The 21,153-nt window shown below is 35.6% G+C and overlaps 2 protein-coding genes across 4 annotated transcripts in view; one reads left to right on the plus strand and one right to left on the minus strand.

Moving 5' to 3' along the window:
• Positions 1-12,112, plus strand: part of LOC128987231 (myotubularin-related protein 6) — a 29,780-nt gene extending 17,668 nt beyond the window's left edge. For 2 of the 3 annotated variants that reach the window (XM_054407980.1, XM_054407978.1), the window contains exons 3-15: positions 996-1,158; positions 2,302-2,456; positions 3,117-3,242; positions 3,749-3,883; positions 3,995-4,127; positions 5,106-5,338; positions 5,919-6,169; positions 6,590-6,718; positions 7,217-7,343; positions 7,845-7,952; positions 8,496-8,595; positions 9,271-9,428; positions 9,784-12,112. In XM_054407980.1, coding sequence (XP_054263955.1) covers positions 996-1,158; positions 2,302-2,456; positions 3,117-3,242; positions 3,749-3,883; positions 3,995-4,127; positions 5,106-5,338; positions 5,919-6,169; positions 6,590-6,718; positions 7,217-7,343; positions 7,845-7,952; positions 8,496-8,595; positions 9,271-9,428; positions 9,784-9,930 — 1,965 coding nt within the window. In that variant the 3' untranslated portion in view covers positions 9,931-12,112. The remainder of the gene's footprint in view (positions 1-995; positions 1,159-2,301; positions 2,457-3,116; positions 3,243-3,748; positions 3,884-3,994; positions 4,128-5,105; positions 5,339-5,918; positions 6,170-6,589; positions 6,719-7,216; positions 7,344-7,844; positions 7,953-8,495; positions 8,596-9,270; positions 9,429-9,783) is intronic. The other variant, XM_054407979.1, reaches the window with a different exon arrangement.
• A 2,512-nt stretch (positions 12,113-14,624) lies between these two features.
• LOC128985840 (DNA-directed RNA polymerase III subunit RPC1) overlaps positions 14,625-21,153 on the minus strand; it is a 40,939-nt gene continuing 34,410 nt past the window's right edge. The window contains exon 27 of the mRNA XM_054405765.1: positions 14,625-14,759. Within this exon, the coding sequence (XP_054261740.1) occupies positions 14,690-14,759 (70 nt within the window). The 3' untranslated portion in view covers positions 14,625-14,689. The remainder of the gene's footprint in view (positions 14,760-21,153) is intronic.

Here is a 21,153-nt window from a genome sequence, read left to right on the forward strand (position 1 = left end):
CTTTTCAGAGACTCATACATTCATTTGCACATGATAGCTTATTACTTCTACCATATGATATTTCAATTTCAAAACTGACACTTTTAATGTATTCAAAAGAGACCAATAATATACCAAGAAAAGTGAAGGAGGAGTTTAATTTTGTAAAGATGTATATGAGTTTACTTTCTCGACGTATAACACAAATGGTTCTCGCTCTGATGTTTGGTTTCTCATCAATGATGAAGCAGCACTCGGATAGATGGGATGAGATGAGAGTGAAGGTGTTGGGTGTGGTGAGAAGTAGAGCTCTCAGCTGATTAATGGCTGCTACCAACCTCTCAACACATAATATACCTGTTAGTTATGTTGTTATAAGTTTATAGCTTTTATAAAATTGTGGGAAAATACATTGGAAAATAACACTCTTCAGTGCTTTCTACAACTTACTAATATTTTACACACAGAAAATCACCACAACAAAAAATACGAACCTACTTTCTCACCTACTTTCTCACCTCTTTCTCACCTACTTTCTTTAAAAGCTTTTTTCTCAGGTCAGATGCATCACCAGGAAAATCTACACATAGGCTTACTGCTAAAAAGATAGTTTCCTGTAAATGTGCAGAATACCTTTATAAATTAAAATAGGCTAAAAATTAAGTGAAATATAATGAATTTGAATTTTTTTTAAAATTAACATGGACCATGGGTTGCCATGGGTGAAGAAAAAAAAAAAAATATAAACAGAAAATCAAAACTAATTGAACAAATTGCAATCATGTGTTTTATTTACAGCGTGGGGGGAAAATAGAGATGTCTGTTAACATAACATATTTTTGGTTGAGTTTTCAACCACTGGACGACTGCTAGTTTAAATAAATAATTGTCTGTAGATCCGTATTGATTCAAAATCCAAATGTCAATGCTATTATTACCAAGAGTAAACTTCCCTGGCCTACCTGAAATAGACGAGTACTGTGTATCCCTTTAATTTTGTGTTGCTTGACTTGCAGGTGCTGTTCATGCACATAGCCAGTGTAGACAAGCTACCCCTGACTACTACTGGGTCTCCGTTACACATCCGCTGCAAGATGTTTCTCTCCGTTACCTTTGTGATTCCTCGGGAACGCGACTGCCATGAAGTCTATACTAACCTACAACAGCTCTCTCAACCTGGTAAGTCTTAATAGCCAACATTTAGGTCAATTCAACTGGAATGTCAATTCTAGAAAATTTCCCTTTTGGGATTTAGTTATAATTGATTGCTTTGATTGGTTCCTAGTAATAAAGTGATACTTTTTCATTGGAGGTACTCTTGTTGAGCATCTTTGTTTATGCTTGACACCGGTTTGTAAGTAAACAAATGGAAGTCTTCTCTGCAGAGGAGACTGATGCATCGTGCCTGCGATGACAGCTGAACCCAGTGCTGTCTAAATCAGTACTGACTACTGCTTTAGACCGCTTCTAAAGCAGTAGAAAATTGTAATTTGACCTTCCAACACACTTGCATATGTATGACTAATTATATGATTGACAGCAGTGGCAGCATTAGCTATTCTATATTTTGTCTTCTAGGAATTTTTGTCTGAGTTAAGTGATGGGTAATATAAATTACTAATTGTAAATAAAGAGAAGCATAATAATTTATATGCAGTACATGGTAAAATGCTATCGATAAACAGCCTCCAAGGCTAAGAAAAGATTTACATAAATGAAGTCTGTGACAGTTGATTTTGAGCCTATACTGAAGAATCGCTTCTAGGAAAAACACCTATTCTAGGTAATTCATTGACCTGTGTTGTCACAACAGCACTAAGCAAAATGCAGCTCGAGACCTGAAAATTTAGGTCCTATGTCCTTTTTACCACTAGAAACCCTGACACCAATATTTTAAATTGTACATATGTATACTGTTTTAAGTTCTTTCTGAAACAGACTTATTTCAATTGTAAATTTTTTTAAGCTATTTTCTGTTAACTGGTCTTAACACTCTACATATATTTAAGATGGTTTGAATAACCTGGCAGTTGTACTCTATTGTACGACTTTGTCAAGTCAATGATTCCTTTAGTATCCTAACAACATATAAAAAGATTATAAAGATCATTTTTTATTATCAGCCCAAGACCATTTCTGAAGTATCAAGTTTAATATCTTTGATGTCAATGGGGATTTTTTTTACCATAAACAAATACCCAGTGTTGCCAATACTGAATGAAAGAAGTTGTGTTATGTGCAGTTAATCATAACATTAATTTCAAAACAGTTATGTATGTAGCAATCTAATCATTTAACTCTTCAACATTTTGTTACTTACAGTCCACATAGAAGAATTGTACTGTTTCCACTACTCGTCGAGGGATGACATCCCCAAGGCAGCCGGGTGGAGCTACTTTGACCTCCAGTCGGAGTTCCAAAGAATGGGCGTCCCCAACGAACAGTGGCACCTCATGCCACTCAATAAGTTTTATGAAGTAAGTCCATTTCTTTCTCTTTACTGATCATAATACTGTGGTCTTGATTAACCAACCTACATTAGTCACATCAAGATCGAGTAGGCAAACAAAAGTTTTGATTGCATCATAAAATATTAAAGACTAAACAAAGACGGAAAAACAAATTGACTGAAGCATTTAAATGTACGATAAGGCGGTACCCATCACTCAACTTAGTGGAAGGGATTTACAGGTAAAGGAGGTGATGGACTGTTAGGTATTTTTAATTCCTGGCGGTAAGCAGCTCGCCAAAAAAAAGGAAATTGCAGTAAATTTTAGATTTCTAAAGCCTGGTGTGTATTTTCCAAATACAGTCAGTAGTTGTGAAAAAAGGTTGACCCAACGCACTTGCTACACTGTACAATCTTGCTAGAGGAAGTTGCTTACAATTACAAAGTTCTCAATCATTCACAGGGATGTTTGGATAACACGGAATGCCCAATAATTGAATATCAGATAGTTGAGACTCTATTTCATAAGAACCTGAAAAACACAATTGGTTGATTCTGGTAGCTAATTAGCTGATAATAAATAAAAATCTTGCCTAATGTGTATTTTGTGTATTTTTTATTTTTTCCCCTATTCAGTGAAGAAATGGATAATGTTAGTGACAACTGCAGTGACAGGCTTGTGTTTTAGATCTGTGACACATACCCACGGGTGTTGTACGTTCCTGCCTCGGCCACCACCAACATCTTGGTGAGCTCCAGTCAGTTCCGCAGCAAAGGCAGACTGCCCGTCCTCACTTACCTGCACACCAACAAGGTAAACATACAGTCATAGTTTTTTTATGTCCCACCTTCACATCCTAGGATGCTAGATTCTGGTTCTAGTTTTCCACATTACTTCAGGCTAATTCTAGAGGGTCGGGGCATTATCACATTGATAAAATCTATTGGTGATTGGTGAGATTTGAACCCAGGACCTCGGGCTCCGAAGCCCTGTGCTCTACCACCAGACAAGCTCGCTTCCATACATCATGGTACAAGTACACGTGACTGTGTCGAGCAGGCTAATGAGTGGAAGAGATTGCAATGTTGCCACATTTTTGGGTGTGGCCGTGTTTTAGAGAAAATGGTTCCGGTACTGATAATTCACATCTGGTTTTGATCTCCAACTGATACTGGTACCAATTTTCAAAGTGGTTCCAACTCATCGCCAATTTTAAATGACCAAAGGCAGAAGAATTTGCAAACTGAAATAAGGCACATATTTATCATTAAATTTCACAGATCAGCACAGTCTGAGATGTTGTTTGTTGTGTGTTGTAGGCAGCTATTTGTCGCTGCAGTCAACCATTGTCTGGGTTCAGTGCTCGCTGTGTAGAAGACGAGCAGATGCTAGACTGTATTCTACAGACCAATCCCAACGCCAAATACATGTACGTCGTAGACACCAGACCAAAGGTTTGTAAAAATATATTGAACTTTTCAAAACTAGATGAATCTCAGATTAAAACTTGACTTGATTACAAAATAATCAACTATTCTTAACTGATCAACGATTACTTTTTCCAGATAAATGCAATGGCTAATAGAGCGGCTGGAAAAGGATATGAAAGTGAGAACTTTTATGAAAACATCAAGTTCCACTTCCTTGGTATTGAAAACATACATGTAATGAGGAGCAGTCTTGCCAAATTAATAGAAAGTGAGTACTTGAGCGGACTACAGGTTTCTGTTTTTGATGATGTTTATTTTGTGTGTTGAAAGTCTTATCTATGTACTAAACAAAATCTTTAAATTTTCTGTATAGTATTTCCAAACAAACTGTTAATTTATTCTTAAAAGTTTATTTTCTTATATTCTTAGTTTATTTTCTTATATTCTAAGATTATTTTCAAGATTATGTTAAAAATTAAAAATATCTGTAAGCTTCAGCTCACTTTGACACAGATTTGCGGTCAAAAACTGCAGATTTTGGTTAGTAAATGAAAACTTTGAATTTTTTATCAATCAATTGTTGTTATTGATGTGATTAAAACCAGGTTCTAACTATTCTGTTAGATTAAGTAGCTATTTGACATTTTGATCTAACTGTGAAACGTTTGTTCAGTGTCAGTCCTAGCGTTCAAATTGACATGTGATTTGCTTATGCCTACCTGTTTTGCCAAGGCTCAGAAAATCAGTCTCAGAACTAATGAGGGTTCAGGGTGGAACTAACTGTCCAGCATTTGCACCGGATGTAAGACAATCAATCTTAGGGTCTAAATAACGTAGAGTTTTAAGGAATTTTGATGTGTTTTAATAATGAAGATGTGTTGTTTTATTTGAGTTGGATTATTTTGGGATAGGCTATGTTAGTTTTGAATCCCAACTCCAAATAACACAAATTATACTTTTAAAAAGTGCTGTGATTTTAAATCCAAACTCATGTTGCAATTTAAATATTATGCTTTCTATTCATGGTGCTGTTAAATACTGGTATCTCATGTTTACCTATTTTTAAGAGTTGGACAACCAGTCATAGAGCTAATTCGTATTAGAACAGAGACCATGCGTCCAGTACCGCTAAAATATATCACAACCAACCCGTGGCTAGTAGACCCCGTCCACAACCTTACAAGGAAAAAATATACCTGAACGATAGTATCGTATATGGCATTGTAAGTGGTGTTATTGTTTACAGCTTGTGAGCTGAAGTCTCCGTCAATGAACAGTTTCCTAGCCGGACTAGAGTCTAGTGGATGGCTGAGGCATATCAAGAGTATACTGGACACTTCCATGTTTATAGCCAACGCAATAGACGCAGGCATCAGCGTCGTTGTACACTGCTCCGACGGCTGGGATCGTACAGCACAAGTGTGCGCTTTGGCAACCCTGCTGTTGGACAGCTACTACCGTACGGTGCAGGGCTATCAGGTACAGATCCTTACACTATGATGTGATCAAAACAGAACACCCTATTGCAGCAAACTAGCAGACTTAACAAAACACATTCATTAATTAATTATCCAGCCTATTTAAGGGTGTTTGGTAATTATAATAGTGGATTCAAGCCAATCCCTCTGGCAATGCATGTTAAGATCACTAGCCTATATCTCATGTCGAGTTTCTGTCACTCGGTCACATGATCTGCAATCTACTTCACTTAGATTTTTATACAGTATGCAAGAGGTTAAGTCACCATTATTCTTTCCAAGTAATCCTAAAGTCGTCTGTTGGGCGACCGGTTTTGGCATCTATGGCGTCATAGTCAAGCTAGCCGTAAAATGGCTCCTAGGAGGTTGTCATAAGTCTTAAAAAACACTCAACACATATACATGAACATAAACAAAAAACAGTAAAATGCATGGCCATACAACTCAATGTCACATGGCGGCAGGTATAGGGTATAGGGTAGGTCTAGACTTGGAATTTTAGGAGTTGCACCTACCCTCATCAGTGTGAAACCAGTCGTTACCAATAATGTAGTTGATAACCTTGTATGTATGTCCACCAGGCCCTGATAGAAAAGGAATGGCTAGCGTTTGGTCACAAGTTCACCGATCGCTGTGGTCACATCGCTGGAGACCCTAAGGAGATATCTCCCGTGTTCACTCAGTTTGTAGAGTGTACGTGGCAGTTGTGTTGTCAGTTCCCCTCCGCATTCCAGTTTAACGAGAGGTTCCTGCTGTGTCTCCACGATCACGTGACGTCGTGTCAGTACGGAACATTCATCGGCAATTGTGAGAAAGACCGGTTGGACTTGAGGTTTGTTGACTCTCATTGTCCTTCTCTAAGCTTTTATTATTGTGATGTTGCTATTCAATTTTAAACATTTAACTTGTATTTGACCTTACAAAATAGTATACCACAAATAATTTGAGTCCAGGGGCTTAGAGGTCTCATTACTTTGTCCTAATTTAGGACTTCTTTGGATAGTATATTGTAGTTCATAAATCCTTTGTGACCTTTTGTACATAATCTATTAGCCCTAGGACTCAAATATTCTTAGGTAAGCGAGCTGATCCATAACCATTTTCAAAAATTCCTAATCAGCCACTTGGATAAGGTATAACAACTGTAGCAATTTCTGCAGCTGGCAGTAATAGAACACAGTCTATTTTCAAAACTTGCTGTTTTACAGATCTATGAGACTTACTGAGTTACAGTCAATAACTTTGTTTGTAGGCTACATGAGCGGACATACTCGTTGTGGGGCTTCATGGCAAACCACATGCATGAGTACCTGAACCCTCTATACTCGGAAACAGCTGTTCCTGGTATGATGCGACCCAACTTAGCACCACAAACCATCAAGTACGTACTCTTTTTGTATTTTTGAAATTAATGTATGTTTGTATCCACCATCTGTGACCACTAACCAAAGATAATTGTGACTTTTTTCAATCAAAGCTGTCAACTAGACATGAAATTTAAACAATATTATCGAAACAAGGACAACATTTTGATTCTCTGAATCTCTGATTGAAATTATTGGGAGAATCCAATGCTGGCGAACCTTGCTTATTGTATCAGCTAATCAACAATTTCAATTTTAGTTCCTAATATCTATTCATATCAACAAGCTCAGCACCAACTATGAGTAAAACTAAACTTAAAAGTGTGGCTGACACAACCAACACACATCAAACGTTGAAAAGTAAGCAAAGTAACATATGAAGTTGTACTAATTGTGTATTGTGTATACACTCTTGTAAATGTTAACAGTGGAATTGTAGCAACATACTGTAGAAAATTCATACTCAGATTAAAGTAAAGATGCAATTATTTGACTTCACTATGGCTCCATGTCAGGTTCTGGCGAGGCATGTACTGCAGGTTTGAGAGTGGGATACATCCTAGAGAGAACCTAGAGGAGCTTCTGTTGACCTGTTGTGACCACTCCAGCTCTCTAGAAGACCACATCAAGCTGCTGCAGAAGGTACTGTACCTTGTACCTTGTAGACTCATACGTAAATAGTCATAATAGTCCGTTTATATAGCCATTAATTACATCATAGTACAATAGGTTATAGAATCTTAAAAAAATTTATTTCTTAAAGTACAATTGACTGTTTTACTCAATTCTCCCAATAGGGAAGTAGCTTTTACTGTTGGTGGCATGGTCAAACCTAAACTCAGGACTGATTTTATTTTTCATTTTGATGTTCCCACAATCAAAAACCATGTGGCCAAAAATTCTATTCGTTTAAAGTTACACCACACTATACAAATGTTATAAAAAGACTTTTTCCCTCAATTAATTGTTGAACCCATTGTAATCAAAACAGGGAATATATGACATGGTTCCAGAAATATTTTAGTAAAAATCCAATCAGATGAATGCAGTTTTGTGTAGTCTTCAGGTTTGCTGTGACAGGGGTATTTACCTAATGAATAGCTAACCTTGTGTACTTGTGTGACGTTGTTGTTATGTTTACAGAGAATCACAGCGCTGAAGACCAAGTTGGCCAGTGTAGGGGAGAGAGTCAAGTCTGAAGTTACCAAAGACAGTCCACAGACAATAGACAATAAGCTTCTTTATGACAAAGTAAGTTCTTACACTATACAAGAGGTTAAATACATGGTTGCCCAAAGTAAGCCTTGGACGTCTGAATGGTAACTGGTTTCAACACACAGGTGTCATGGTCAAGACCTAAGACGTGAAGTTGTCGCTCCTAGGAGATCGCCAGAAAGTCTTCAAAGCATACAAACAAAAACGTAAGAAAAATGATAAGGGTAGTGGATGGTAAAGGATACAGCAACGGTCAGTCTAGACCTACATCCTGAACCTACAGCCGTGTTGTGATAATTAGTTGTATATTTTTAAGAATTTCTGACAACCTCCTACGAGCGATAGTTCACAGTAGGGCTTGACCATAACGTCTTAAGGGTGTCAAAACCTGTCGCCATTCAGACGACTAAACGCTTTCTTTAAAGATGGTTTATTTAAAAGAAATCAGGTAATATGTTTGGATCACATACACACAACTGTAGACGTTTTGGTGTAACAAATTATAGAACCGTTATTGCCTTTATTTGAATTGTTGACAAAAAAAAACTTTGCTAAAGTTCAATTTCAACTTTGTTGCAGGTAGAAGAGATTGCTAGGATCGCAAACAGTAATGAGTTTCAAGATCCACTTGGTGCTATTGAGAGAAAACTTTCCAGTGATAAGGAACCTTTAGATACAGGTGAGTTTTTGGGTGTTGACTTTAATGCATTGGGATCTTGTATTTGAATCCTTAAAGGACTGGGTGTGAAAAAGATATTGGTTAATTGGTTGTATCTAAATTGTAGATTACTATAAAATCTTGGAAAGGTAAGATTATTGTAAAAGGACAGTTTGAGTTTGCTGAAAGTATAAATTAGGTAGATTACTCTAAATTTGTCGCCAGCCAAATAGTTTAATATGAGTTTAGTCAGATTAATCATAAAGTATTTATGCAAAATGTCTGCAATATTAGTTGTGCTTGACATACAATATCGGTTCGGTAAGGTACTAATTTATAACTCATTCTGCTGAATGACTGTAAAAGATCTCCAGCTATTGTTAAACCAGAGCTTTTGCAGCTTTCAATGCTTAAAATATTGCTTACCAGCTATTATACAGGATTGAAAAGAGTAACTTAAAGAGTAGGATTGAGTTCTGAGTTTCTTTAGTAACTGGTTAGCGTGTTTTGAATTTTAAAACGTAAAAATTTATTCATAGGATTAAAAATTATGATTCTCAATTCTACCATAATTTAGTCTTTGATATCCATTAATTTATCCAACCCGCAGTAGCATTACAAAATATATTGCAACAATAAATTCTCTAAGACATACATTTATTAATCGCACAGAGCCAATTGTTAAAAATGTTTTAGTTTCAGTGGCCTGTGCCGTGGTGGGGGACGACCCTTTGAAGGGCATCTCATCTGGCAGTATCAAGACTGAGCTTGAGTCCGTGGCCCTTGACTGGAAGCCCTTCCGCAACGTCAAGGAATGTCAGTGTTCCACTCACTTTGACCACTTCATGCGCAAGGTAAGTGCTCACTCATCATATTAGATTTTAATAATAGGTGACAAGTAGGGCCTACATATTTTTGTTTTGTTATTGATCTTTAAATAAATGGTACCAAAACCACCAACTGAATCACTAACCTATGAGCTGTTAGCAATATACTCATCCAAATTACCTAAGTAACCTCCCTTAAGTACCTCCCTTATACGTTTAAATAATTGTAGTAAGTTGAACTAAATGCTCGTTTCTCAGAGGCATGTGTTAAGTAATTGTATCCATCTTGTATTCTTTTGATTTGATAAACCTACCTTATATAACCTACAATTAATAAACAATCTATTTTAGGATTGATTACAGTTGGTTGCATTTTTTTCAGTATCACTGTTGGAGGTGTGGAGATGTCTGTTGTACGAGATGTACAGAGAAGCATGTTGAACTACCAGGACATTTGTCTCAGCGAGCCGTGCCAGTTTGTACTCTATGCTATCGCAGAACTAAACACCCGAGTGAAGCGTCTCCTTAGCTGATCCGTCGCTGGCGCCCGGTGGTTGCGCGAGTCATGCCGCCACCACCGTCCCCGCGCCGCCATAGAAAGCGCTTCTCTTTCAGTAGCGTTCGCTCCTTCCGGCTACGACACATCCTACATTAGCCGATAGTCTAGCTCTACTTGTGATATTCGTACCATCTAGAATGTGATCCACCTCGGTGAATTTTGGTCTATCCTTAGTTTTATACTTTTTTATTTATCGTCTAAGCCTGATTTGAGGTTAATTTGTATTGTTTCAAGCAAACTTAATATATTGTACCATTATTTTTAATGTGAACATTCTGATTTTGATAGAAGATGTTTGTATCCATCTGCTTTATTCCTCTGTTTCCTTCATGCAAATTGTAACAGTCACTGTTTAATGACAAATTTGATGGTGTTTTTGACCAAGTATTATTTTGTTACAAATAATTGCAGACAATATGTATGTGAATGCCTAAATTTGAAGTCTAAAATAAAACTATGATGGTTATTCCAAATTAATATGCTATAAACAAATTGGGAAAATGGAAAAAAGTCAAAATATCAACAAATAGAACATAATGCAGACACAATGGATGGACTTTATGCCAACTCTTAATCTGTAATCTATACATTTGTGTAGCTAAGCTACGCAAGTATATATTGTGTAAAACTTTCTTCCAGTTGCTCTTGGGCCACTTGGTTCCTTAGAATATAGTATTTCTGCAATTATTGACTGTCAAAGCAGGATAGGATAATAATTTCATCATCTTTCCTTCAAGAAATCATATCTTTTCTTTTACATTCTTGAAAACTTGACATCACAAAAGGAAATGGGTCTGTAGTATTTATTCCACAAGTTGACTTTTCGATATTATAAATGATTTAAATACCTGCTATTAGGCTATCCATTGCAAACTAGTTTCAGCTCCCATGTGGAGCCACCATCAGGTGGTAAGGAAATTTTCCTGGTTCATATAAAGAGCGTCACATTTAACATGTAAGAATAAGTAAACAAATAAACATTTAAAGACGACACAGTACTCAAACCGCGTCGGCTGTTAAAGTGTCGCATAAGTGTTGTGTTGTCTTTAAATGTTTGTTTTTTAAGGTTAAATGTAACGCTCTTCATATGAAGAAAGAAATCATCCTTAGTGCTGCCTAATGATGTCTTCACGTTGGAGCCGGAATTAGTTGCGTTTGCAAATTGAACGGATCACCTAACAGCAGGTATTTAAAACTTTTCAAATATTATTTGGTAATCCGGAAGTTAACATCAACACACATTGTTGTCTACCCTAATATAACAGTTATACCTTTTCACGACATGTATCTTTTAAGAAATAATTTAAAATACATGATATTTTAGTTGAGCATTTCCTATTTTATAGGGGAATTACTAAAATATTTAATACCAAGTAGGGATCATCAAAACCAATAAGTTTGAGTAATCTTTGCATGCATTTTTGATGCAGTTGAAAAATGTTACCTCTTATTTTGTGATTTTTTTCATAAATATAGCAATGTAATATGTACCCTTATATTTATATAAAATGTTTTAAATCTAATATTTCCAAACATTAAATTTATGGATTTACTAATTACTGAAATATTACAGCTTGTTACAATTTTATCTTTTAAGTAAGCTGAAGCTTTTTTATTCCAACCAATGTAAATTAATCATTCAAGGCAAACTTGCCTTTGAAAATTAATTGTAAAATGATTATGTGTATAGCAATAAATAAACACAGCTTATTCAGACAGTGTTATTTTTAAGTCAAGCATTTAAAATCTATCTTTATATATGTATTTTAATGTACCCAATGCCTTATATTGTTACTATCAGGTACATTAAATCGTTTGTTTGAAAATTTAATGTTTATGTATTTTAAATGTAAATATCACGCTGGTTTTGTTTTCCTGAGTGACACACAAAGCAATTGGTGTATAATGTGTGTTTTCCCAAAGGTCAAGCATTTTAAACATTCCATATTATAAGATTAAAACATATATTACAGTATATCCAAATTTACTACAGTTAAGAGAAATAGTGTCCATAATTGTCAATAGATTGAAATATATTTCTCAGGATTATTACGATATTGTATAAATTATTTTATTGTATTTATGGAATATTTTTTACGTTATGAGATTATGTTGTTGACAGTAAATAAAAATATACAATGTTGAAAATGACTGTTGCTTTTGTTTTGCCTGTACTTTAAACTGTATAGAGTAAGTTTAAAGTCGCTTTACTCTACTTTTTTTTAACAGTATAGAAATGTGTAAACCTACGTTTATTTGAACGGTTTTGCGAACCAGCATGATCGGACTATGGGAACGGGGGTTTATGGGGGGGGGGGGGGGTTTATTGGGTAAAAATTGGTTTTTCCCATTTTTGACTCAATAAACATTATATTTCACAATTTCTTTCCAGACCATTTTGTTGAGCTTAAAAAAAGAAATAATATTGTATGTTGAAGTGTTGTTGTATGCCTAGTGGTTAGGGAGATAATAAAAAAACTTTAAATTTAAAATTCCCATGTTATTCTTACGGAGAATAAATAAACTGTTGTAGTTGGCTTGTTTATGGATATATTTTAATAAAATTTGCCAATTTTGTTGAAAGCTATCAACATTTCAATAAAAAACACACCTACCTTCCCTGTAGCAGCAAACCTAGGTACTCATTAAAATTAATGTTATCTAATAGGAAACAAATCTGACCATTTTCAGGGAATATTTTTGTACAAATCTAGCCAGGTAAATGGAAATTTGCTTAGTTGCAGGTTGTTGCAATGGGGGTAGTTCACTATGAAATAGGATACAGCTGGTCCAAATAGCTTAGCTATTAAGAAATTAACTAGTGTACCTGTACGAGCAATTGCTAAGTATTACAGGCGTTATTTTAAAACGAATAACAGTCATAATTTCTAATGACTTTAATATTCGACTCAAAGATTATGGAAATACTCAAGATGTACATAACAGATCGATATAATCAACATTTATTGTAAATAGTGTATTCTACAAATAGCCTTACTAATAGCCGCAATAGGTTTCCAGACACATTATGTGTCCAAAAGCCTAACAGCACGACTCCCTTCCCCCCCATACCGCCCTGAGCGGAAGGGATCATTGAGATTCGCTCTAACCTTTCTTCTCCATGGGCAAGTTTACATTCCTTTTCTTTCTTAGTTTTTGTTTGTTTATTTTTTTAAATTTTAATGCCTGTATGTATCCCTGGTTTTTCCTATTTCCCTAGCTACTTTTCTAAACGTCTGAATTGTTTCCTTGTCACTCATCATCTTTTATTTTCTCATCTCTAAACCTATCTTATCCAAGACTTCTTCGCCTGTGTGGAGAGATAAAAACCCCGAGTCACGTATTTATAAATTGTTCTCTTCAGGAGACAAATCCTGAAGAGAACAATTTATAAATACATGACTCGGGGGTTTTTATCTCTCCACATCTACATACTTCCTCTTCCACCTCGTGAAATCTCCACAAATTCGCCTTGACATTTTCCATGTCCTGTGACAAACTGCGTTTCATAATGGCCCATCTCCCAATCTTGTTCCATTCACTTTCTGATGTTATGTATATATCCGAATGTTTACCTTTAAAACGTTAACAAAAAACACTCTGCTCCCAACGCATTTGCCACTTATCTAATATCTCCTCTCTTCTGTTTCCGATGTAATCAATCCTACCCGCCTCCTTGTCTTCCAAAATCAACAGCTTATACAGGATTATCCAACAGTCCTAAATTGAATGTGAAATCTTCAGGCTGTTGGAGAGCACACTTAAACCCAACACGGAAGGGTGCTTGCTGTATTCGGCTATCAACGACAATAGTATTTTTGTATTTCGTTCGCATCTACCAGTTGAAGTTTGTCGGCCTCCTCCTATTGGCCATCCTGGTCAACGTCTTAGTCTCCATTATGTCAAACGTTTTTTTGGTTATGTTTTGATTTTATGCCAAATTTTAGTATAACCAGCTGTTTCAAATATTAGTGTCGATTTCAAAGTATTCATCTGTTAAAATGTAAACAAACATTTTCTCCTTAAGAATAACATGGGAACTTTGAAGGCCACTGGGGCAGAGCCCTGATGGAATTCCAAAGTTTTTTTGTTTGATGGCAAAACTACATGCTAAGACCTTTCTAACGACACATTGGACATGGTGATCTGTAGCACCACCACTCCAAAACAATTATGACAAAAATATGCCTAGCGTATTAAATATATAGATTCTCGTAACAGTCCTAACATATCTTTTTATTGCTTGAAAAAAAAATTCTTTACCACCAATCAAGTTTGTGCTATATAGCGTACTATTTTCCATGTCTATATAATGAAAAAAAAAAACGTAAATAAAAGAAATATAGTTATAAAGATGCAAATTAAAATAATTATTCTGAGTCCACTCAATGATGAAATAACCTTAGAGTTGGTATTTTGGTTGATCTCATATCTAAGAAGGTTGTCACAAATCAAATTTAAATATCTCAAAGGTTAAAAAGTTAAGGGGGGTGCAAGTTACTTTTCAGCCATACATATATTGACGAAACATGATACTGTGTTGTAGATTTGATTTTTTATAGTTTTTGTAAGACAACGCCAACACTCAAAAGTGAAATGTGTCATTTAAGGCAAAGAAAGAACAAACTTACCTACAGAATGGAAGACGAAATAATAGTGTCATGTTAGCTTAACGTATTTATTAAACAAATTTACCAAATTACAGATAAAGTTACAATCACAGGTTGAGTCATCTGGAGTGAAGAGCCGGGTTGTCAAACAACAGCTGTCTTGGAGTCAGCACATTCTCTCTGTCAGTCGTAAACATTGTTAAGGAAAACACTGTTCAATGTTTATTTTTTAAATTCCCTTCATAAAACAGTGTTCAGTATTATAAAAATTTACTATCACTATCCTATATCTATTCATTATTTCAATAATTTTAGCTCTCAGCCTACCTACCACAACCTCCTCATAAACCGTTTTTACTTTCAAAGATTTGATTTTTATAACAAAATTAAAATAAAAAGCGTTTTTTGTAGTTTTCAATTTTTAAATTGAAATTTCAAATATGAATGAGGGGTGATTGTAGAATGAAGTGAGATGCAAGCCCAACTATTAAGAACATCTGATAGAGTTACAAACCACTGGAAAGCTACAACCAATCAAATCCAGACAAAAAAAAAATACTTAATCCCCTTTGGCTACAACAATTTTTCGGCAAATTTTACTGGAACCCAGACTCACGATGAGCCCTGCCATACAGGCCCCCTCCCCTATCATAAAATATGAGTATTATCATTGACTAAATTTTTTATGGGAAAAAAAATTTCAAACCAGTAAGAGCGCTAAGACAAGTAGTTTACAACAGCTAAACTGACACTTGACCGATCGATAAAAAATTTTCAAAGATTCAAAGATTTATTTCAACAAGAAACAAGATTGCACACTTGTACAGTTGACGTCAAGATACTAAGACTAATAAATTAACAAGAGTGAATATATATATATATATCTAAAGATCAACAATGCCATCTATATAACTATAAACAAGGTAACAAGGTGTAAACATAACAGAGCAAGACTAGTCAATGTCAATAATTAATTACTAAAACTTAAATTAATTCTGGAACATTTAAAATATTCTTCCAAGCTATAAAACGGGTTTTCAAGCAGCCAGGCCATTAGACTAGATTTAAAGGACTTCATGCTAACATGGTGTGACTCAAGAGGTAGCCTGTTAAACAATTTAATACCAAGATAAGAAAAGGATTCTTGTGTTTTTGAAAGCCTTGCCTGAGGTAAATCTAAGTAATGTCTCCTCCTGGTTAAATGGACATGAGTTTCACCTCTTAAAGCTATGGAACCTAGATTTGCTTTTACATGTAACAAACACTTAAAAATAAACAAGCTATAAACAGTTAAAATTTTTTCACGGACAAAAAGTGGTTTACAATGTGCATGGTAACTAGAACTTGTAATTATTCTAATAGCTTCCTTTTGCTTTGACAAGACTCTTTTCATGCCATGGCCACAGCCCCAAAGTAGTATACCATAGCTTATAATGCTATTGAAAAAAGCAAAGTAAGCCATTCTCAAGTAGGATTTTGGTATACAAGTTTTTAGTTTTCGAAGAAGATGAACTACTCTTGATAGTCTACTTGTAACATTATTTATGTGGGAATTCCAATTGAGTTTTGAGTCTAAATGTATTCCTAACAGTTTTACATTCTCATTCACATAAGATAAGCTAAGATTCCTGTTTCTTAAGCTAAACAAAATAGACTGGGTTTTGCTACTATTTAACAACAAACCATTACTTTTAAACCATATATTACATTCAGAAATGCAATTTTCCATCTGACCCTTAATAGTTTCAATATTGACATCATTACAAAAAAAAGTTGAGTCGTCAGCAAAAATTATTGACTTACAGGGTGTAGGAACATAGGATGGTAAGTCATTAATCAAAACCAAGAACAGGAAAGGGCCAAGGACCGACCCCTGGGGTACACCACTTTTAATCACCTCTGCATCAGAGAGACTATTTTTGTAACAAACTCTCTGCGAGCGGTTGGTCAAATACTGGCGAAAAAGGTTTAGCTCAACACCTCTGATACCATAATATTCCAATTTAGCAAGAAGAATGTCATGCGGAACACAGTCAAATGCCTTTGAAAGATCACACATGGTTGCAAGTGTGTCCGCATGCTTTTCAAAACCTGTTAAAGCAGCAGAGACCAGGCTTCCGACTGCATCCACAGTTGACAAACCACCTCTGAAGCCGAATTGGAATTTAGAAAAAAAGTTATTAGATTCAAAAAAACAATTCACTTGGTGTATCATAGCTTTTTCTAAAATTTTGGAAAAGATTGGTACGACGGAGATCGGTCTATAGCTCTCTGGATTTGACAAATCACCTTTCTTAAAAACTGGAACTACTTTTGAAAATTTGAGACACTCAGGAAAATGTCCAGAAAGTAAACAAAGATTTATACAAGATGTTAGGGGCTGCAAGATTTCGGGAAGCACACTTTTAATTAGATCACAGCTAATTTGATAGATATCACGACACTTGCTACTTTTCATACCATGAACTATTTTCACCACTTCCTCACTTGACACAGGCCTCATCCTAAACAAAGCTGGCTCAAGGACAGAAGGTTTCAAGGCGAGCTGGGATGCTACAGCTACTGAAGGTGGAACTTGGTGACGGATGTCATCTATAGAGGCAACGAAGAAGTCAGAGAAAATCTGTGGTGTAAGCGAGTCTATAGTTGGCGAGATCACTCTGCTTTTACACTTGTTAATGAGCTCCCAGGCCCTTTTGCATTGATTGGATGCAGAAGCAATCGAATCAGCATTTGATTCTAGTTTAGCATGAGCAAGAGCTTTTTTGTAGCTGGTTTTAGCTTGTTTGTACCTTATCTTTGTCTCTTCAACCAGCACATTATACCTCTGGGCCCACTGCCAGAAGTCATATAACTTTGTTACCTCCTTACGTTTCTCAGATAATTCACGACTGAACCATTTAGCTTTGGATTTTTTACTAACATCTGTTGGTGTAATAGTTTTCTCAGGAAAGCAGACATCCATAGCATTCTTGAAGGTGGAGAAAAACTTGTTAAAATCATTAAAATTGCCCTCTAATTTCACATCCCAGTTTATGCTGCTTAAAGTTGATTTGAATAAGCTTGTATTATGTAAACTGAAACTTCTGATAACCTTGGAATTTTGCTGTTTATCATGGGCATTATTATTTGGGTTGAAATTATCCAAATTCAGGGTTGTTAATAGGGCATTATGATCTGACAGTGGGGGTGAGAGGACAGTGCTAGATATGTCACTCATAGGTATGTCAGTGAAGACATTGTCCAAGCAGGATAGTTCCCTGGTCGGCCTCTGATTAAGGCAATGGCAGTTTAAAGACCTAAGTACGTCCAGAAACTGTAGAGGAAGATCAGCCTTCGAGTTCACATCTATATTGAAATCTCCACATACAATTATAGGCAGATTAAGGCGGGACAGCTTTATAATGAGCCTGTCGATCCCCTCCAGAAATAGACGTTGGTTCCCATTAGGTACTCTATAAACAGAGACTATGATTACCTCAAGGGCTATGTTCACAAGAGTTACCCGAATACAAACACATTCAAAGTCATTTTCAATACAGAACTTGTTTACATCAATTTCACGGTAGTCTAGGCCAATTTTAGTATAAATAGCAACACCTCCTCTTTTTTTCACGGATCTACAGAACATAGCAGCACAAGTGAACCCATCAATCACAGCTAGGTCCTTATTTTCCTCTAAATACCAATGCTCACATACACAGAATACAGAAATATCATTTTGGTTTAATAATAACTCTACTTCATTTAATTTATCACCTAGAGACTGGGTGTTTGCTGAAAGAATATAAAATAATGCTCTGCTCTTCCTGCTGTCTTGAGATTTTACATTTTTTAGGTTTGGTTTGTTGGTAGTTTTCTTTTCCTTAAAAAATAATTGCTTTTAGTTGTGTTTTTACTGTTACTGGTAACTATAGCTTCTTTCTTCATTTTCTCTTCCATTCCGGATATTACATTATGCAGTTGTTGTACATTTTTGGTGTCTGGAGAGGAAAACCCCAGAAAAGAAGATGATGTAGAAAGTGCAACTGAACTATCATGCTGTAGGTTCTGGTGGATGGTCGGGCAAAGTGGTGGAGGGGTTTCAGAGACTTCCTTGACTAATGACTTTGTAACACAGATTCCTGAGCTGAAGGGGTTGCTGTTGTAATTAGTTATTATTTTCAATATCTCCTTGGATATGAACTTTTTACCATTTTTATTTACGTGTAATCCATGCCTGGTGTGATGGCGTCTCTCGAGAGTCCACAGGTCCAAGAGTTCTATGTGAGACTGGCTATACGCAAGTTGTCTAATAATCAGGTTGGCTTCCTTGATCAGATGGTTTTCTTGACTTGAAGCTCTCAAATCATACCTGTATGGTAGTTAGATAAGATGAGCTTTGTGTGTTTGAAGAGCAGAACAGCTTTGTCCAGCTCACTCTTGAATGATTGAAGGAATTGGCCAGGATTAGTAAGGGAATACATTGTGATGTCATTGGTACCTCCTACCAAGACGACAAAATCATTTGGAGACAACTCTTTGACTTCTTTGGATTTACTAGTAGTGTTTACAATGTAGCCTAAGGGAGCTCCAGGTTGACAGTTATTAGTAATACTAAAGTGTCTATTGCTTGCTTGATCAAGATGATTTGTGAGGTCCTTTCCATGGCTATCACTTAATATGATTATTTTTTTGTTTTTCCAGGTGTATAGGTATTGCTGGATATGTGTTTCTGTTATTGCCTGTATTTTTTACTTCTCTTGATGAAGTAGCTCTGTGAGTAGTCAAAGCAGCATCAGTTAAGCTGTTTGTGCTTTCATCCAAAACTTCAACACATTTACCATTCTGAGTGACACTATCCAACACCTCGAATCTATTTTTTGTTTTAAATGTTGTGCTTGAACTGAGTTTATGTTTAAAGGATCTTGCTCCTTTTTTGACAGTTTTCCATTTATCTTGTTTATTGATTGTTTTATTAGTGTCTCTAAGCGTGGTGGTTTGCTTGCCATTGCAACTAGATGTAGGTGGTTTGCTGACGGTGATATCACACTGGCTCAAATTGCACAATTCTCCATTAAACCATTCAACAAATGAGGCATTAGAAGACTTCTTGGTACAGTAGTGGAAGGCTATATATTTAGCATTAGCTAACACATGAATTCCACATTCAAAGGACTGTTTTTGTTGTATACATGATATATCTATGGTGTTTTTACTTTCAATACTAAGTTTGCTGGATACAATTTTTGCTGACGCACTGTTTGTTGGACCCAACGAATCCAAGTGGTATGCCTTCTTTTGTAACTTGTCAACAAATAGTAAGCTCCAATGTGAGCCAGTGTCTTCTTTTTTACAGTCATTACTGTTACTCAGACATAGAAGAATGTATTTACATTTGTCAAAAGAAGTCATAGCAAGGCTTTCGGATATAGTTTCTGCAGTTCCAAACTTTATAATTGCAGTTGCAGATGGGCCCAAAAACAACACTTCCTCAGAGTCAATGCAACTTGCCAATGCAGCGAAGTATTCATTTAATACAGAGTCATCTGTCCACTTCTCTTTCCCCCACTCACATTTGTTTTGCTTAAGCTCCAGAAACTCTGTTGATACTGCCTGCAGTTGAATATGCAACTTCGCATTGCTTGATGTTTTTTCCTTCAGTTTCTCCTCTAAGGATAAGTTTGACAATTTTAATTTGGTAATATTCTGTAACAAGTCTTTGTTTTCATGCAGTAAGACATTGTAGCTATTCACATTGGATCTGAGTTTTTCTTCAATACTTTTTATTTGTTTCTTTAGAAGAATATTTTCATCCTTTTCTTGTTCTTGTAAATGAAATGATTGATTTAGATCTTGCTCTCTTTGTCTTTTTTCTAATTCTAGTTTAGACTCCAAGATAGCAGTATCCCTCAGAGTCGAGTCAAGTTTATTTCTATTTTCTTCATTGTCCAAAAGAACACCGTCACAATGTTTGATTATTGATTCTAGGCTGGAAACAAGATCTTCAATTTTCACTTCAGGGTTATTGCATTTTATATTATTTATTTCCAAACATATTCTGGCTATATGTTCCTGCATTAGACTGTGACATTCGTTTGACTCAAATATTATTTCCTGTAATACTTCCATTTATATTATTGTCTTCTTCTATCATGTATTATATCAGTTAAAAAACCAGTTAAAATCAAATAAAATAAATTAACTGAAAAATATCATTAATAATCAAACAAACATGCTGTGTAGTAATTTTCTTCCTTTTTTCCTTGTGATTTGGAAATCAAAAATTTTACTGCCGTAACAAGATTTGAACCAGGGTCCTTCCGATTATCAGACCAATGCTTATCCAAATGAGCTAGCACACCTTGTTCCAGGAGGGTGGTCAGTACAGCATGACAACAGTACTTGCTCAGATCTTTTGGTCAGTGTACTGGTTATTGTTAGAACAGGTAATGTTTACTATCTTTGAGACCTAGTATGTAATTAAACAAAAATTGTTTAGTTGAAAAATCCAGTTTAATTTTTCTTCTCTTTGGGTTTAACTGTATTTGTATAAGTGAACAAGATAATTTAAAAACTGTAGTATTATTTTAATTGTAAAAAT

This window comes from Macrosteles quadrilineatus, unplaced genomic scaffold (assembly GCF_028750875.1).
Source record: "Macrosteles quadrilineatus isolate MER2022 unplaced genomic scaffold, UCM_ALF_1.0 Scaffold_2__2_contigs__length_208266976, whole genome shotgun sequence".
NCBI lineage: Eukaryota > Metazoa > Arthropoda > Insecta > Hemiptera > Cicadellidae > Macrosteles > Macrosteles quadrilineatus.